Source organism: Festucalex cinctus, chromosome 5 (genome assembly GCF_051991245.1).
Source record: "Festucalex cinctus isolate MCC-2025b chromosome 5, RoL_Fcin_1.0, whole genome shotgun sequence".
In the NCBI taxonomy this organism is placed as follows: domain Eukaryota; kingdom Metazoa; phylum Chordata; class Actinopteri; order Syngnathiformes; family Syngnathidae; genus Festucalex; species Festucalex cinctus.
Genome location: NC_135415.1, coordinates 22325503 through 22345402, shown reverse-complemented (window position 1 = coordinate 22345402; position 19900 = coordinate 22325503). Strand labels below are relative to the sequence as shown.

General features: G+C 39.3%; 1 protein-coding gene across 2 annotated transcripts in view; it reads right to left on the bottom strand.

Annotated features, from left to right (window-relative positions):
- Positions 1–1116: 1116 nt before the first annotated feature.
- Positions 1117–19900, bottom strand: part of efna5b (ephrin-A5b) — a 118131-nt gene continuing 99347 nt past the window's right edge. Inside the window, exons 3-5 of one of the 2 annotated variants that reach the window (XM_077522710.1) lie at positions 10464–10529; positions 10044–10124; positions 1117–6352 (exon numbers count right to left, since the gene is read on the bottom strand). In XM_077522710.1, coding sequence (XP_077378836.1) covers positions 6225–6352; positions 10044–10124; positions 10464–10529 — 275 coding nt within the window. In that variant the 3' untranslated portion in view covers positions 1117–6224. The remainder of the gene's footprint in view (positions 6353–10043; positions 10125–10463; positions 10530–19900) is intronic. The other variant, XM_077522711.1, reaches the window with a different exon arrangement.

The following is a 19900-nucleotide window of genomic DNA, read 5'->3' as shown; positions in this document are numbered from 1 at the left end:
TTTGACCCTTGTTTGGCTGCAGGTAAATTTTGAAATGTTATAAAAACCAAAAAACAAAACAAAACAAAAAACCCAAAACCTGCCTGAAAACTTGTACAGATGTTATATTTACGGTTTAAACCTATAGAAATGTAGAACTTGCCAATGTGGAGTAAACATTTTTAACTGGCAAGTACATTGATGGTATACGTATTTAAATAAGTTTGAATGTATTTGCAAGTAGGCCTACATTTGAATGTACTAAAACCCTATTTGCAAGTATGTTTAAACAATTTATAAGTACGTAGAAACGTATGTGCAAGTATGTTTGAAAGTACTTAAACATATTTGCAAGTACGTTGAAATGTATTTACAAAAACGTGTAAATGTATTTACAAGTACGTATAAACATTTGCAAGTATGTTAGAATGTATTTGCAAGTACGTTTGAACATACTTAAACGTATTTGCGAGTACATTTAAATGTGTTTATAAGTACGTAAAGACGTATTTGCAAGTACGTTGAAATGTATTTGCCAGTCAGAAATGTTTACTCCACATTGGCATTTCCACGCTTCTGCATAATCCTGAAGCAGACTCGCTCTATCAGTGTCATGACTGGGTCATGCCAGGGTTAAGTTTGGGTCATGCAGGGGTTATGTTTGGGTCATAACCGTGAGGTCAAGTGTCTGTTTTGAACTATGTAACCGGCATCTAGTTTCAACTGGTCTTAAGCTATGTGATGTCAGGAATCTTAAATCTCTTTATCTAGTCAACAGCCAATCAGATAATTCCATGTCAGTCCTGTTACTCACATGTCTAGCCACAACCAATCAGATCGATTCACTGTCTATATAAGCCGTCTGAGAAACGTGTGTTTTTTTTGTCGGATTACTCCTCTGTCCAGCTGGCCACCTGCTTCTCTCTTTCTCGATGCCTTCTCGTTGTTTCTGGTCAAGTCAAGTTAGTTCCACGCCTTTTGATGTTATGCAAATAAAGTGTTAAAACTCGTATTTGTGTCTGCGTTTTGGGATCCAAATCCAGAACATAACAATCAGCATCAGTTCAATTGTATTAGAAATACTCAATTCCACAGAATGGACTGATGTGCGGCAACACAGTGAATAAAACAGCAGGCTTGTCATGTTTTTTTCCCGTTTTATTGTATTACTCATAGATGCTCAGACACGTGTATATACAAATACAGATCATTTTTTGTCGGCTTTTTTCGTCGTTTATATACTGTAAAAGAGCAGGTTTGGAAATCTTGCTCCACTGAAGACAAAGTGAGCGCAGGGTACAAAGAGGAAGGACAGCGTGTGATGCGGTGGACGCGACACAATCACAACAAGACAAACATGAACGAGGGCCACGGAACCTGGATCCATCATACGTCTGATGCATATGGAGGACATCAGGAGCGACATCTCGGCCTTCGCAGGATAGGGGCGGGGTTGTTCAAAAGGGGGGAGAGGACAAGTGAAGGGCGGGCCCTGTTTTGTTGACGTGGCAAAGCACTATGGTGGAGAGCGTCTAAGGCATGGGAAACACTCTCGGCTGCCAAAAAGAGGGTCGTCGCTTCCCATTGACGGCGGCAGCACCACATGAGGAAACACACACACCAAACTCAAAAGGGCTCGTACATGTTTTCGTCACACTGACAAACCTTCACACGTATGCGCTCCTCCCAGGAGACGGGCAGCAGGTACATGAATCATCAGAACGTCTTGCTCAAGAAAAAGAAAACAAAGAAAAGACAACAACATGGCCGAGCCCCAACTGCAACTACACAACGTTTGGTGTTTTGTACAGCACTTTTGTTATCTTGTCACTACAAGGCTTCATGACATCACTCGGATCGGAGATGCAAAGCAAAATGCACGACGTGAATGTGAGCTGAAAATCTAACACACCGTAAAGAAAACAAGCAAAAACAAACCAAAATAAATCCCAAACTGTTTAAAAACTTTTTTTTTTCTTACATGTCATTTAAGTTCATGCGCATGCCACATCGTGAAACCGGCAAGATCCCGTCCAGTTCTTTCTTTCTTTCTTCCATGCTTTCCCACATTGAAGGCAAAAAAAAAAAAAAAAAAAAAGTGTCCAAGGAAGTCAAGTCCGAAAGATCCTCGCGTGAAGAGATGGCGAAAGTTGTCGTCTGTCCACTGGCGTGCGTGTACAGCTCCGACTTTTCACGTATTAGCTCGCAGCTTCGTGAGGATCTCGGCGCACAAAAGCTCGAAAGCACTCAGCAAAAACCCAGAGATATTACCATGTTCTTTTTTTCTTCTATTTTTCTTTTATAGAAAAGACATAAGAACCAAATTAATACCTTAATATCAAACACTATTTACAACAAGGAGTCTTCCCTAATAATAATAATAATAATAGTTGTAATCATCATCATAACAGTAATAATTATACAGTTTTAACAATGATTATTATTATTTTTTTTTAAACTTCTGTCCTCCAGAAGGTACAAAACAGATGCTATAACCTACCACTACATGTATGATGGTTGACTACCTCAGGATACACAGTATCCAGTTTTGAAGTTGATCCTCATTTCCCAGGTTAGGCTGTGGTATACAATAAAATCGGATGCTAGCAAACAAACAAAAGGCAGGCAGTAATATTGGTAATCACAAAAGAGGGTCAACTTGAAGCTGGTTTTCTGATAAGAAGGACAATAATGTCTGTTGTGGCATTAGTATCTCATTCAATGGTGGTAGCATAGCAAAAAAACAACAACAAAAAAAACGTCGTCTTTGATAGGGTAAAAAAAAAAAGGCAAACACACATGAAAAATAAAAACAAGCAAACATGAAACAGTGCATGTATTTTGTTTGAACATGTATGAGGGCCACAGGAAAAAAAACTGAGAATAATGTCACAACTCTGGTCTGCATCAAAAAATAAAAAATGACGTAAATATTTTTTAGATCATTTTTTCCCCCATTGAAAACAGTGGTAGCATTCATTTTGGCCCATATACACCACTTTTACTGTAACACCCTATGCGCTATTTATTTATTTATTTTTAAATTATTACTATTATTTTTGGGGCTTCATAGAACATATACTGTATCTATTAGACCACTCTACAAGATTTTATCTCACTCTGCTGCAAGTACATTTGTACATTTTTTTGGGCAATCACTTTTCCTCAGCTAGTGGCTTTGAAACCAGTTTATCAGGAGCTCTTAAGGGCCAGCGACTGTAAAGGCAGCCTATCTATTTGTTACAGTATGTGCATCCGAGACTTTCTGAGCTTGAGCTGCAAGCTTACGGCATATTTTAGTAGGCAAGCATTCTTGCTTTAAATTACAGGCTACAGGCAGGTGAAAAGTTTTTCAGCTTTGTTTTGACATAACACACATCAGCTATTATATTATTATTATTGTTAGGGGTGTTAAAAAAAAATCGATTCGGCGATATATCGCGATACTACATCGCACGTTTCTCGAATCGATTCAATAATCGGCAGAATCGATTTTTTTTTGGGATTTTTTTGGGGGATTTTTTTTTTTTTAGGATTCACACCTTGAGCATGGAAGAATGTTATATGAACGGAACATTAAGCCTTAATATTTTATTTTAATGCTGTTCAAACATGAAACAGATTACAACCTCTATAAGACTGAAATTTCAGATAAATAAATAATACATTTCCATATAAATCTTACACTCTACAAGCTTACTGATTAGTATTTTCTAAATTTGAATGAAAAAAAATCGCAACAATCGACTTATAAATTCGTATCGGGATTAATCGGTATCGAATCGAATCGTGACCTGTGAATCGTGATACGAATCGAATCGTCAGGTACTAGGCAATTCACACCCCTAATTATTATTATTAGACTTTACACCAATCTAATCAGCTGGATCGGGATCAGACAATATTTTATGCAAAATCGGTGATGTCCTAATTTGCCTGATCGATCAATGACATCATTGATCGGCTACATAACATGTTATATGTAATATTTATCAAAATTTTTTGAAGAATCCCCCCCAATGCATTTCTATTGATATCAATTAATATATGGTTCTCCCCTCAGCAATGGAGGCAGTTGACTGTATAGAAAAGAGAAAAGTTATTAAATATAATATAATGCTGTATTTTCTGATCAAATTGGTGATTGGTTATCGTGTTTTTGTTTTTTTTTCAAACTCAATCGCTGTTTGACCAAAAAAAATCCTCATTGTGTAAAGCATAGTTGTAATTATTATTATAAATTTAGAAAAGCAAAAAAGAAAAACAAAAATGGGAGCATATGGACAAAAACTAATGAGGCATTTTGATTCTACGTCTGAAACTGCCCTAGAAAATGTTAGCTACCCTGTTTACATTTTTTTTTTTTTAATGCAGACCATATTATGGTAAAACATTTTAAGAAAGTTGTATAGTTAATTTTTTTTTTTTTTTTTTTTTGGGGGGGGGATCCTGTCAGGAAAACTAACACGATTATGAGAATCAGATCAAATTTTTCACCAGTCCAATGTCATAAAAGTAAGACCCCCCCCCCAAAAAAAACCGTGTTTCTTACTTTCTTTCGAAATTATGACTTGATTCTCATAATATTTTCGTTCTTTTCAGTGTGGCCCTAACACATGTTTCTACTTTGAAGAATGAGCGACTCAAAACTGACTTAGCCAAAGAGTATGATGGATTTGTATTGATTTATTAATTTCACGCCAGACACACGTATCAATTCTTCTACCTCGAGCTACCTCACACGTCTCAACTCCTCCCTCCGGATTCCATTTCCGTCACTCACCACTTCTCTCAAACAGCAAGGTCACCGGTGCCTTAACCCCCCCACCAATGAAATCTACACCCCTTCTCCTGAGACCCCCCTTCATTGAAGCCCTCTGCCGTCTATTTTTAATAGCAGAAATAACCCCCTTTGCCGCAACAAGGGGTCTGCATGCCTGTCATTTTGAACCTCATTAAACTAGTAACAAAAGAGCCGACAGTGGACATCTATTTTTTTTTTTTTTTTGTCTTTTTTTTGTGGTCCTATTTGGCACATGACAAGAAGTCACTTTTTGGAGATTCTAAACACGCAGTGACCGTGTTATTGATTTAAGTGCTATCTATATAAAGCCGAAAGGACAGAATGACTGTACATTGCTTTGAATTAGGCGATGGTGTAACTCGGGCAAGGTCAAAGGCTCCTTTTAAGCTTCTAACAATTTCAAATCTTTGGATTTGGATTATGGATGCCGGCGTAAGTGGATGGAGCAAAGAGAAGAGCCCCTTTGTCCAGTTCAGTAAACACAAAATGAGCGTGACTGTTGCCGTGAAATTGCGACTCCTAAAAGACATCGATCGTCCATCGAGTGGAGGCTCGCAAAGGGCCCGCCGGGAGTCGAAATTTCTCCGTTTTCTCACACGCAGTAAAGCGCAACCTTTCGGCTTTCACCGGGGATGGGCATGAGAATCAATTAGCTGATTAATCGACAACTAAGATTGTTAATGAATCATAACGACGGATTCTTCTGCTCAACAAAAAACGCTGGCGTGAAAACTGGAACTCATGCTGTGAAGTCAATTTTGTCAAATGCCCACGCCTGGTCACGTATGTACAGTAGCTTATCCTCCTTTTCAATTGGGAAACAACTGGACATCATAAGAGTAAGGTGCAGGCTGTGTACATTTTTTGTCCAGTGCTTTGGCTCCCAAACTGCCAGTTGTTTTCCTTCATCTTCATGGTTTTGACCTGCTGGGTCAAACATCAGACTTTATGCACCGAGCAGAACACAAAGCCAACACAACGGAGACATATTCCGACATGGTTATGTACAGTCATTCCTAAGAGTCTACAGTCTTCAATTTCCTACTCTGTAAACGCTGCTACTGAACACAACATGGTAAGAACAACAAAACACTGAACAGATTTGTTGTGTGTGAGTGTGTGTGTGTATGTGTACTGCATTTGTGTCGGCTAAACAATGTAAAGCGCTGTAACAAGAAAGTAAGAATCACTAAGTGTCAGAAAAAAAAAAAAGAAGATTTGGCATCTTAGGTTTGCGAGGGGGGGGGGGGCGTCTCTCCCGCTTTTTTCCCCCACTCACAAACGGCGAGCAACTTCAAACTTGGGGGGAAAACAAAAATCGAGGGATTCCTTGCGTAAGCAAAACAAGCCCCGCCCTCAAATCCCGCCCCTTTTCCCCGCAACCTCGGGCAGATTCAGGCCACGCTGGGTGTAAGGTGCCCCTCCGGGACAGGCGGGGGCGCTATAAGGTGAAGAGCGCCGCCAGGCAGAGCAGCAGGGAAGCCACGAGTGGACTGGATGCGGGCGGGTGCGCTGCAGCGTTTGTCTCCTCGCTCCGGGAGGGCTCGGCGGGTTCATGGCTCGTGTCGTCTGCACGGCGGGGAACAAAAGAAAGTCATTTTACATTCAAATAGTCACAATATTTGGACTATTAAAAATGAAAGCCTTCAGTTGTTTGCCATGTGAGGTGGGAGTCTTACGATAGTCAAGCCACATAAGGATTACTAGGTGAACAACTTTATTCGACAATCTGGATTAGTGGATTCTGAGTTGCCATATGAACTTGGGTTGCTATGTCTTACTAATGCAGTGGTACCTTCACTTAGGAATTTAATTTGTTGCGCGACTAACTTCATAACGAGACGGCTAGGGGACAGGGAAAAGTGCTGCGAAAAGCAAAAATCCGTGTCTAACCTACACTCACTGAACTCAAGCCCACAAAATAAATATATTAAATAAATAAATAAATGAATGAACTGTAGCTAAAATTTGCAAAAAATAAAATCCACAAATGGGTGAAATCCGCACGTGTCGAACCTCAAGTACACGCTAAAACTTTATGGATAAAAAAAACATAATTTTCATAAATAATCCCCAATTTGACTAAAATGGGCAGATTGACTACTTTTGTGCCAAACGACCTAACTAATTGGGTCATTTTGTGTTTTAAGCAACACCCCAAAAATCAGGTTATTTTGTGTGGAAAAAAAGGGGGGATTTCTTTGTATAGAACAACACTGAAAATTGGGCCAATTTGTTTAAACGACCCCTAAAAATATGGTTATTTTGGATATCCGCCCCCCCACCCCCCCAAATTATTTTGTATAGAATAACACAAAGAATTGGGTCATTTTGTGCAATACAATCCAGAAAACTGGGTCATTTTGGTGTTCAACAACTCCCCAAAAAGGGGGGTTTATTTTGTATAAAACAACTCAAAAAAGTTGGGTCATTTTATACAAAAACAATCAGGAATACTGGGTAATATTTTGTCTAAAATCCCAAAATTATTTTTTATGAAACAAAAAACAAAACAAAACAGTGACCCAGTGAGTGGATCGGTCCGTTTTTGATTATTTTTTACAGTGTATGCGCACGTCCACTGTAATCTCGTTTAGGCCTCATAAAACACAATTTTTTGTCAGGAGTTTTTAAGAAAGCATAAGATAATGCAAAGAAATAATTTGTTATATAAAGTGAATGTAGTCAAACTATGAAATTAGAAGACAAAAATGAACATTTTCAACCATTATATTAAGTGTTGAGTGCGTACCAAAAACATATAAATACGTTCTATTCTAAATATTATCCATAGTCCCAAAGACATATAGAAGGCTTTGATGCAGATTCTGACATGAAGAGGTGGCTTAAAGTGATGGTAGCTATTAGGGGTGTGAATTGCCTAGTATCTGACGATTCGATTCGTATCACGATTCACAGGTCACGATTCGATTCGATACCGATTAATCCCGATACGAATTTATAAGTCGATTTTTTTTCATTCAAATTTAGAAAATACTAATCAGTAAGCTTGTAGAGTGTAAGATTTATATGAAAATATATTATTTATTTATCTGAAATTTCAGTCTTATAGAGGTTGTAATCTGTTTCATGTTTGAACAGCATTAAAATAAAATATTAAGGCTTAATGTTCCGTTCATATAACATTCTTCCATGCTCAAGGTGTGAATTCTAACCCGAAGTCAGACGTTTTGTTGAATATTTTTTCCATTAAAAATGGAAGTATAAAAATCTATTCACACACACACACACAAAAAAAAAAGAAAAAAAAAAGGCAATGATGATAAGACGTTGAATCGGTAAGACTACCGAATGAACAATTCTGAGCTCTTAAAAAAAAAAAAAAATTTTTTTTTAGTGAATCGATTCGAGAATCGCGCGATGTAGTATCGCGATATATCGCCGAATCGATTTTTTTTAACACCCCTAGTAGCTATGTTGCAAACAAGCTCTTTTCCCAACTGTTTTAAACAGATTTGTGAATAATGATGAAACTTAGATTCTAATGCTAATTGCTGCAAAACGGAAACAGATAGAAATCTACTGTTTTTCGTGACGAAATGAGATATTCTAATCTTTATTTTGTTGGGTTCCATCTTTTTATAGCGATAGAACACAATATTCTTTGGGCCTTGCAAAATCAGTCAAAATCCAGTAAAACAGCCCGGAGCTAAGTGGGTTGCTTCAGTGAAAATGGCTGGCAGTGAATGAGTGTATTTGCATGTGGTTCTCCTTGCCTACATATGAGGGCATTACAGTACCTTAATGACTGCATTTTGTTTTTCACGTCACTCGAGTGGCGGCATCTAACCCGAATTTTGGTTCGCAACTTACAGAAACGTCCTCTTTTTGCATACGTAAGTCAAGGTACCACTGACCGTAGTTTGTTATTTTCCGAGGTGGGCACCTTCTATGAGCAAGGGAAAGGAGCATGCAAAGGGGCAAAGCAGACATAACAAAGCTCGTGCACCGCATGGGGTGGTTAGCAGGCACTGTTTTGCTGATGTTTTGAAGCAAGCGCAGCAGATGACGGAGGCATGCAAAGTGGAGACAGCAGACGCGGGCACGACAGCGCGGCGGGCGAGCGGCCAGGCGCCAAGAGAGGAAGGTAGGGCGTCAATAATGTCAAAGGCCTTTGCACGTCTGCACGCTGTCTTCACATGTCAATATGCGATGCAATTATAAACCAAAAGTCAGGATAACCTGTCGTGACGACGACTGCAGCTTGTGTGTCCCGACATAAGAACGCAGGCTCATGAGTACACAAACGGAACCAATGAACAAGTTTGAATGTGTTAAATGAATGACAGTATATTATATATCAGATACATTCAATGAAATGCAAGAGCATTACATGTGATTATTGTGGACATGCAGCTGGTGGTAGACATGTTTCATTCTCACAAGTATATTGGTGTAATATCAAAGGTGTAAGCAATTATTAATTGGTTTCTTGGCTAAACCATGAAAACTGCATATTTTCTCAAACAAACTATATTTGGAAAGAATAATTACCAGTCTATATTAGGGCTGCATGATATTGGAAAAACATGCGATATAGTTGCTAAATATAGCAATATAGATATTATTGTGATATTTAACACAAAAGAAAGAAATGACATTTGTATTATCTAATGAACGAATTAATTTTTTTCATGTGGCAAAATAAGCAAACTCAATGTATTCTTAATTAATTGTAATTACCTCTCGATCATGTTCACCTATTAGATGGCAGTGCACATTTTCGTTAAGTAACTATGTTTTGCATTTGATTTATTAGGGTTGGTACACCCATGTAACTAGGGGCGTGGAAACCAAATAAAAAAAAGAGGGTGAGGAGGGGATTTTTTTTTTCATTGTATCAGTCAGTTCCTCTGCTCGCTCCTTGCGAACTTTGAACTGCGTGTCTTCTCTCCTTTTTTGTCATGTTTAATAAATGTCAAACAGGTAAACCTGACAGTCTGACTGGTCAAATTCAGATAAAAGCATAACATTCCATATCAAACTTATTGGATGTCTTTGCGATATGCATATTGCATATGCCATAGGCGATGTCGATATTTTTTCGATATATAATGCAGCCCTATTCTATACCCTCCAAAAATAAATAATTTGCCTAAACAGAGGTGCTTGTGTGGGTCTATGTTGGACTTGGGGGAGATCATGCGGGGGGGACGTGAGATCAGACGGCGTGGCAAGAACAAAGCATGTGGACAGACGTATGAAGAGAGTAAAAAAAAAAGCAGGAAGCCATACTAACCTCGTGGTTCTAACGTATTGTCTACTTTGTCGTTTACATCAAAAACACGGTCATGTACACCTATAGTTCTCACACAGCTGTCTACAAACAGAAGACAGGGAGAATGAAATCATCATCGTTAGAGGTCAATACGCCAGGTCGACATTTGAAGCCCCCCTCTCAGTCAACACGTCAAGCAACAAAGCTCATGGCAACATTCAGATGAAGAGCGGTCCTCCTCGTTTGGATGTTTTAGTTTTGTTTTTTTTTCAAGTCAAACATATTCTTAGCGAGTAGCAGCAGTTTGGAGACAAATGAGAGCGGCATGTCGGGACAGCGAGCAAAAAAAAGCTTCGACGTGAAGTCGTGAGACGACATTGAGTGCTTTTGTTTTCAACTCGCCAACTAGCGCACTTCAACAGGCTCCATTTACAAACTTACTTGATGGTCGGACGAAAACTTTCAGCTTCAGGCAGGTTTTCTTCCCGTTCTCAGCGACGGTGGAGGCTGGAAAACAAAATATATGCAAATTGGATGAGGGGATTAATGGAGTACATGATGCATCGCACAGCAACCCTAAAAAGAAAATGGTTCCATTTTGAGAATACAATCATGTACACCATGTAAAAATGAAGATCAACAAAAAACCTGACTTAAACACAGGTACATGTACATGCAACTAATTTTTATTTATCTAATCACATCTTGTAAACGTATAATTCTAGCCGTGGAAAATTATGAATTTATACTTGGAAAATAAAAACAAAACATCTCTGAACATTTAATCTTAATTTAATTCTTGGGAAATCTTGAATTTTCTCCAAAAGTAATTAATGAAAACATAATAAATAAATAAATAAATAAATAAATAAATACATAAATAAATACATAAATAAATAAATGTATCTTCTTAAAACAACTAATTAAATTCTTCAAAAAGTTATTCAAAAAGAAAAATTCAGTAAATTACATTATTCTCTGAAAACAAGAAAAACAAAGCAAAAAACAAACAAACAAACAAAAAACAAAAAAACAAAAAAACTAACATGGATTAAGTAGTAGTTTGTTTTGAGGCAGTTTGACACATTGGCAAATCATCATGTGCACCGGTTAAAGTTAAATGTAATTATATATGTCAAAATTCCTGCAGATATCAGTACTTATTTAAGATAACTATTAAAAATATTGAAAATTAAAAAAATCATTATCATCAAATGAAAAGTCATTGTAATATTACATTGTGTTTACATAATTAAAAAATAAATTATACACACACGTCTATTTTCTGAGAAGTACGTTTAAAAAAAAAAAAGTTCTCTAAGGATTTTATTCTTCAAAAAAAATTGACTTAACTATTGAAAGATTGTGACTTTATTCTCTGAAAATTTGACAATTTTAAAATTGGATTATTTTTTTTTATGCAGAAGGTTACGCTTGAAAAATATGTCCATCTTCTGAAAATTACTACTTTGTTCTTGTAATATTACAACCCTATTCTTCACGTTTTGCTTAGTGTAAAATGAGTTTTAAAATTTTATTTGTAATATGTCAAATGATTTTTGGTTAATCATGATCTAGAACGGTGTGCATTGACCACTGCCCTATTCCATAATTACATGAACATTTTAATCAGGATGATGTACTACAGCATCAATAATATAGTCAATAAAAATTCCCGTGTCGGAGCTCAGGTGCATCTAATATTATTTCTTGCGTGTGTCCATACAAAAGGTGCACTCACAGCAGTGTACAGTGTGTGCCACATGTGTCCCGTAAGGCAAGACAGTGCTCTTAAAACCCCTTGTGCGAATACAGCGTGTGTGCTGGTTGACCACTAATGGCCATGTAGTGAGGCACCAGGTGTTGTCTCCTGTAAGACGGGGGTGGGCGGGGGTCAAACACATGGAGCACAATGTGTGCATCCATCACGGTGGGCGCTTGAAAAATACACACGCCTGCCTTGTGTCAGGACCTCGCGTTTAAACACAAAACAAGAGTTGTGTGTCTTCTGCATGGGTTGATGTCGTGTGCAGCTCAATCCACAGCTGAAGCAATGAGAGAGTTTCCAAAAGCCACCATTTGGGATCTGTCACCTCTTCCATGGTGAACCTTCACCTCGGGCCTCTCTTCTCTCTCTCACCTGTGTCACCATCTTTTTTTCGACCATCACCATGCACACATTCATTCAGCCAGAGAGAGCTCCTCTGCCTTACTACACACTTCTGATCTGTGTTACCTTGAAAATGTTACTTTACTGATTACTTGATTTTAAATGTAACTAAATGAGATTACAAGTTAGTTTATTAGTTACTTTCAGCAGACATCGACATGGCTACATAGTAAGTTATTTGATGAAATGAGCCCTTTTGATCATGCCTTATCCTAAATTGCTGTCCATCCTGTCATTATTGGGTAACCTTTTTTTTTCCTCTTTAAAGATATCCAACCAATATTTTTATGCCCAGAATTTTGTCTTTTTTTCTATGGAGGCTGACACAGTGCATAGTCACGTCAGTTATTTACACTTCATTTTGTAATATGTCCAGCTTGATGTCGTCAAGCTTAACATGTCCACTCTGTCATGATGAAATAGTGATTGATCAAAAAATATATATTTAAGTAGTACACAGCTTGCTAACTGAACCCTGCTGCTAAGTTAATGTTCCGCCATGTGCTTATTATTAGCAAAATGTCCACCCTGTCATGGTCCATTCAAGCTCACATATTTTGCTGTTTGGATGTAAATTGTCTGATTTATGAACACATTTGGAGATTGACCGATGTGCATACAATAAAATTTACTGACCTTATAGAGTTTTTGACCTTTTTGGCTAACATTCTGTATATATGTGGTGGTCCTGTAATGTGCTACATTTACTGCTGGTCCAACTGACTGATTTGGCTTTGGCAGATGTACCTACCGGTAGTTACAGTACACTCTGTTTTTATCTCTCCTGCAGCAGTAATTTTCAGTTCCCATTGCTTCGGGACTAGGAGTAAAAATCTACTGCTGACTTGCATTTTCTAAATGAATATAAGATCCTTAAGACATTTTCCTATCAAATGCCCACTTGTTAATTTTTGTTCCTCCAAATTTCCACAGCTCATCAAGCCTCCATCTTGCCGGCGTTATCCCTCTCGAGCGCTCTGTTAGCGTTAATGTTGCCGCTACATCAGCTTTTATCTCTTCCTCAGTCATGTGTCAGCGTGCACGGGGAGGTGACTGGAGATCAGATGCTCTTTTCCACACAAGAGAGCCCTTATCGTTATTATTTCGCTACACACTAATGAACCTTGGCCATCGTCGCTATTGTCCTTCTTATCTTCTATTATATTTGATGCACACACGGAGCTAACAAACACACACTCACATGCGCACACACAACCTCCAGATGTCTTATCTTCATCATCCTCACCATCGTTGTGGGCAGATCTGAGCCCCGGCCATCGACACGAGCTACTTAGTGACGGCAGCTGGTCGTGAGGGAAGTGCGGCTGTCACGAAAAAAGCCAAAGAGCGCGTGGAGGGGTCTCTGTCGTGATGACAGTGAAGCCAAGCTGCTGGCATATTTAGACATTTGTCCACAGCCGCACATGCTCTTCAGCCAATGAGTTTGAAAAACATTACATGAGCTACAACAGGGATCTTTTGAACGATGCATATATGGAAGTCAAAGTCCCACCCCCAAGCTGCAAAAACTATTTATAGGTGCACTTAGATACTGTGAATAGTGAATACAATTAGGAAATGTAAAAAAATAAAAAATAAAATAAAATAAAAAAATAAAATAATAATAATAATAATAATAATAATAATAATTTAAGTAGTTCAATTCAAAACATGAAAAAATAACGTATTTGTTTTGTATATTCAACCATACTGTTATACTGAAACTGTGCATTAATATAATAGTGGCTGATAAAAGAATCGGAAATGGCCATTAATTTCACACAATTTTAAGGGAAAATGCTATAATAATGCATAGATCTTTCTTTAAAATTATATGTTATTTTGTTTTTGGGGAAATCTTTTCTATAAGAAGTCCTAGTGGTATCGGTTGAGTCTAGGGATGTAACGATATTCAAACATCACGATACAATATTATCATGATATGAAGGTCGCGATATGATAAGTTTCATGATATTATGGGGAGGTTCGTGATTCAAAAAAGGTCACAATATTGTAAAAAACAAAAAACAAAATCAATATTGTGCTTTTGTACATAACAGCAACGCATATAAACAACCTACAATCTCTAATAACAGTTAATATTGAGGCACTTACTTGCTAATGCAAGTTCTTCCATATATTGACTCTGTTCATAAGCACATTACGTTCTCCTTCATCTGACAATTAGCGTGGATTTTAAAAATAGAAGGGCCAAAATATGCTTGTGAAAATTAACCTGCAGTAAAAAACTAGCCACCAGAGGGTGCTAGAACTGCACAAATGGAAATCAACCCGACTTTGACAGAGGTGACATGATGACGATGATATATTTTTGCAGTTTTAATATCACAATATCACGATATTGCTGTTATCGTTACATCGCTAGTTGAGTCATCATGCTGGAATCGGTCTGGGAAGGAAAAAAAGTGGTAACAAACATCCTAGTATTGGTTAAATAATGAAGTGCAAGTGTACCTAATGTAGTGGCCAAACACTGTTTATAGGGACTAGCCACTTTTGGAATTTCGCTTTGGCAGCTAAGAGTGAATGTGCCGATGTCTGGGATGTTCCACATGACTTGAGGTGTGTTGTTGCTTCCACAAAGGAAAGATGAAGTTTCGGCTGCATGCTTGTCTTGTTAGCAGAGCCTCAATCTCTGAAGAGGATCCCTTCGCCCTGGCCCATGCGGCCGCATGCCTGCGCCTGTTTATTTTGGATTAACATGCTGCGTAGTGCCGGCTTATTGTTCTTGTACGCTCTAACATCAACACCTGCTATTCTGGTTCCCATCAGGCCCGCAAGCCTCCTCCATCAATCCACCCAGAATGAGCAGAGGGGCGACTATGAGAAATAGTGTCCCAGAGATGGGCAGACGGAGGGGGAGGAGGGTGCGGGGATATTTGGAGGGTCAGGACGCCGGGTCAGGTTACTTCTTCAAGCCCCGTCCCATGGCCGGTAATGGCCGGTCCCTGAAGTACATTGCATTATGCATCAGCATTAAGGCAAATGGAATGAAGCAGAATCCAATTACGGCAAAACAAACAGGTGGGCTCAATGCGGCTTAGGTGCTGTATTGTTTCAATCACACACACAGCCAAACCTTATTGCATCTGTAATGTTATCTGCAAAACACATTTCCTTGACCATTCCGTTTGAAATTTCACAGATACGTGGAAAATATTGTTTATATTCAAAATGATGCTAGGGTAGAATGGTGGACGAGTGGTTAGCATGTCTGCCTCACATGTAGTGCTGTCACTATCGAATTGTTACGTTCTGAGGTTGGATCCCAAAAGCGCAGACACAAATAAGATTTTAACTTTTTATTCGCATAACATTGAGAGGCGTAGAACAAACTTGACTTGTCGAGAAACAATGAGAATGCATCGAGAATCACGAGACGCCAAGCCCCCTTGGGCTGTGGAGATGCACAGAGGAACCAAGGTAATAATCCGACACACACATTTGTCAGACAGCTTATATAGACCGTGAATCGATCTGATTGGTTGTGGCTAGTCATGTGGGTAACATGACTGACATGGAATTATCTGATTGGCTAGTGACCAGATAAAGAGATTAAAGACTATTGACATCACATAGCTCCTTACATCACATTAGATCAATTGAAACCAGATGTCGGTTACATCTAGAGGTGTGCAAAATTTCCGATTCTTAGATTATTCACGATTCGGCCGTGCAACAATCGAGAACGATTCACAAATGTCCAAATTCCGATTATATAAATATGCCAAGGGAAGCGAAACGAGCGAAAAGTACGCGGAACTGAAACGCAGTAGCGCGCGCGGTCTTCGGGACGCTTTTTGGGACGGACCGAGAGTACACATCCACAACTCACGCCTCGAGATTCAAAACAACAACACGCATGGCTGAGCTGACCAACCCACCTCTTCGTGAGAGCAGACCTGCTCCGAAAAGGCAAACAACTTCAGGCGGAAGTATCAGCGAGCTGGCTGCAGTGCGTCGGTTAGCGTTCTACAGGGCGCCGCGCAGTGATACGAACGAACGAACAGAAAAGTAGTGGCTGGCGGTAATGGCGTCGGACTTTATTCAGAAAAGAGTATTGTGGTGGAAATGTATCACGCTTTTGAAAACAAATAGTTTTTAGAAGAAAAACGATTTATTTCCGAGACCCCAGCCAGCTTGCTGGACTATTTTCCTCTCGTCCAACGCCGAAGTCAGCGCTGATCGCACACACGGGAGGTGAGGATCAAATTGAGATTCATGTTAAAAAAGCCGAACGATCCCTTTAATGTTTACACGTTCATGTTTACACAAGTTAAAAAGCAGAAAAGCACTTGAGTTTTTTTTTTTTTTTTGTACCTCTGAGAAACTTTAATGTTTACATGTTCATCTTTACACAACTTAAAAAGCAGGAAAGCACTTTTTTTTTAAGGCATTTGTATTGAAGTAGTAGTTCACATTGTCTTTCATTTATACCTCAGTGCACTTTTGAGTGGATAAAAATAATATATTTTTGCTCAATGCTATGTTTTATTCTGTTGAAGACTGAATATACTTAAAAGCTGTTGTTACAGAATGAGGACTTGAGTATTTTATTTACTGTTTTGAACTGTTAACTTGATACTGAAATAGTAGTTTATTTAGGCCTGAGAGGACTTTTGTACTATTTTTGTAACTAATGTACGAAACATTAAAAGCGCCAAAATACATTGTTTTTTTTCTGCTGCCTGGGGGGAAATCAATAATCGTTTTATAATCGAATCGTCGCCTCTGAATCGTAATCGCAATCGAATCGTGAGGTGCCCCAAGATTCCCACCTCTAGTTACATCAGTTCAAAACAGACCCTTGACCTCACGGTCATGACTCAAACATAACCCTTGCCTGACCCAAACCTAACCCTGGCATGACCCAGACATGACAGGAATATTTTTTTTAGAATTGACCAAAGTCAAGTCCAGCCCTGCATGTCATAATACGTGATCCGTGAAAGCTTGGCATTTCTTTTTAAAATTAGCTATCCGTCATAAAAATGATAATAATCAAATGCAGGGGCAATTATGTAACATGATGTGCCGATAATTAGGGGTCTCACACAGACCATATTAAGTCTAAGTGAACACAAACAAGTCTGTAAACAAACCCACTACAGCTCATTTGAGCATTATAAACTTCAAGTTTGGCATTTGAATATTTCACCGGCTGCGATAGTGATGAGGATGATGATCAGCGTCGACATTTACGCGCAGAATTCACATTGAACATCTGCTGTTCTTCAAAGTGCAGCATTAACGGGACCTCCATATTGAAATGAGGCGCAGGCACACATTAAACCTGCTTTCCCTTTTATTTTATTCCCTGCATGGCTTCAGAAATATGGGTGCAGTTTGGGTACTACTATTTGATATGTATGATATATTGCTTGATTCAACTTTTTTTTTTTTTTGTTTTGATAGGATTTTAGTCAAAACCCCAGCTAAACCAACAAGACTGTAAATGTATTAATGTTGTTAAAAGGTATTTTGTGTGAAAACCTCTCCTCAGAGTGGTAGTCCAAACTGATCATTATTTCTAGCATATTTCTTGTCCACAATCTCTTTCTTGTGATGTCTTGTCAGCATAGTATGGGTTAAACAGAACAATGTTGGATTGCAGTACAGAACATTCCTTCCGAAGCGGGTAGCACTGCCAGCTAGCTGGAGAAAAGAACGTCGCGTTGGTTTTGGCATTGCGAAAATGCATTTGTGTTTGGGAACAGCAGATTCCAGGAGTCTGGTTTAAATAAACCAGCATCCCAGAGAGACAGTGACACTGATATATACACACAAAATGTTGCTTTGGAGACCCTGTTATGTGTACATTTCCATTTTCTAATGAGACATTGGCAAACTTTGTCTCCAGGCGCGGAAACAATAAAGAGTGGGCTTTTGAAAAGTTACATGGCAGGCAGAGATTCAGAGGTGACTTTTAGATAATGCAACAACAATAGCAGCTACATAACAATAAATAGAGGAGCAACAGTAAAAACTACAGATCATCACTGAGAATCTACATGCATGCTTGTGCTTGTCTGCAAGCTGTGCCAGAGTGAGAAGATGGAAGAGCATCCACAGCGACGAGGCCCATTAAGCAGATGCTACTGCGGTGAGCGCGCGATAGGGAAGAAATGATGAAGTAGGGAAACAGAAGGACTTGGATACACGCAGCTGTGGAGATATGTCCCAATTTCCCGGCATCGTCTAGCATCCGGCCGATGTAAGCCAAAGTCATTACTTAGGCAAGTATTGCCAAGGTCAAGAGGTTACATCACTATATACATTTGTGGAATTTATGTATTATTGTTTACTTCCTGGTTGTCATTGTCATGTTATTTGCTTGCTCATGCGGTTTGTCTAAGCCTAAACACAGTATTATGATTAATATTGAATTTGTGTAATATGATTTAAGCAGCAAAATCCAACTGTTTTTATCCATCTTTAAGGGACAGCCATTTTGTTACTTGCTGCTGACAGAAAATGGCATCACGGATACGCAGGGCTCAGGAAACGACCAATCACGGCTCACCTGTTTTGAGAGTTTGGTCATGTGACATTTGCAAGTTGAGCAATGATTGGTTGTAACTTGAGCCTTGAGCAACTGTGATGTCATTTTCAGTCGACAGCGAGTGGCAAAATGGCCGCCGCCAGTGATGGATACAAATGGTGGATTTTGCTGATTAATTTCAATACCACAAACACACTATTAATCAGAAAGCCGCTGTTTAGACTATTGGGGCTGCATAGAACATATTAATGTAAAGATTTTTTTTTTTTAACTTGAATTATCTTTAAGTGTAAACACATATTAGACGTGTTAATTACGATGTACATGAAAATAGACATCCCCACAAAAATTAGCTACACAGATTAAATCCGAATTAGGCACTTGGACTGTAAATCAAGCCTCACCCCGGGTTTTCACCGGATGCGGTTGCGGTGCGGTTGCGGTGCGGTTGCGGTGCGGTGCGTCTTGACTGCGTGCTCCGGACGGGTCAATTTTTTTGTCAATCCACACCGGCTCCGCACAGCTGCGGTCCGGCAGCTCCGTCGCCGCCCACTTCCCAACGTGTCTCGCGGGACCGCGCGCGCGCGATCATGTGGCATTTCACAACGACAAACATACAGAAAGTCTGTGCTCAACAGAGAAGCAGAAAGAGAGGTGGACTTCTTTTGATTTAACCTTTTCTTCTTCTTCTGCTATGAGATTCCATGCAGCATCCTTTTTTTGGTTGTCCTTATAAAAAGGATGTGCCGTGTCATATATTATTTTGTGGTTTTCCACCTCCAATATAAACCTCTCCTCGTCCATGTTCGCTGGTGTCTAAACCGTGAATGAGCACATGGCCCGGCGACGCCCACGTCACGTTTTGCTGAAAAGCTTGCGAAATAGGAGCTGGCAAGTGTTTTATTCTGAAAGGTAACCGGAAATTTATTTTGAAACTGCGTCGGTCTTCCTGTCCCGCTCGATGTGTTTTGTGCTAGCTTGCCATTTGCCGGAGGCCTACCGCTGCGGCGTCCGGCAAAAATAGAAAATAGGTCTATCCTTGCGTAAGGCTTGCGGCACGCCGCAGCTGAGACGCAGTCGACACGCAACGCACCCGCAAGCGGTGTAAACGGCACCATTCGAATGAATGGAATCTAATTGCTTGCGTCGCCGGACCGCACCGCAACCGCACCGCAACCGCATCCG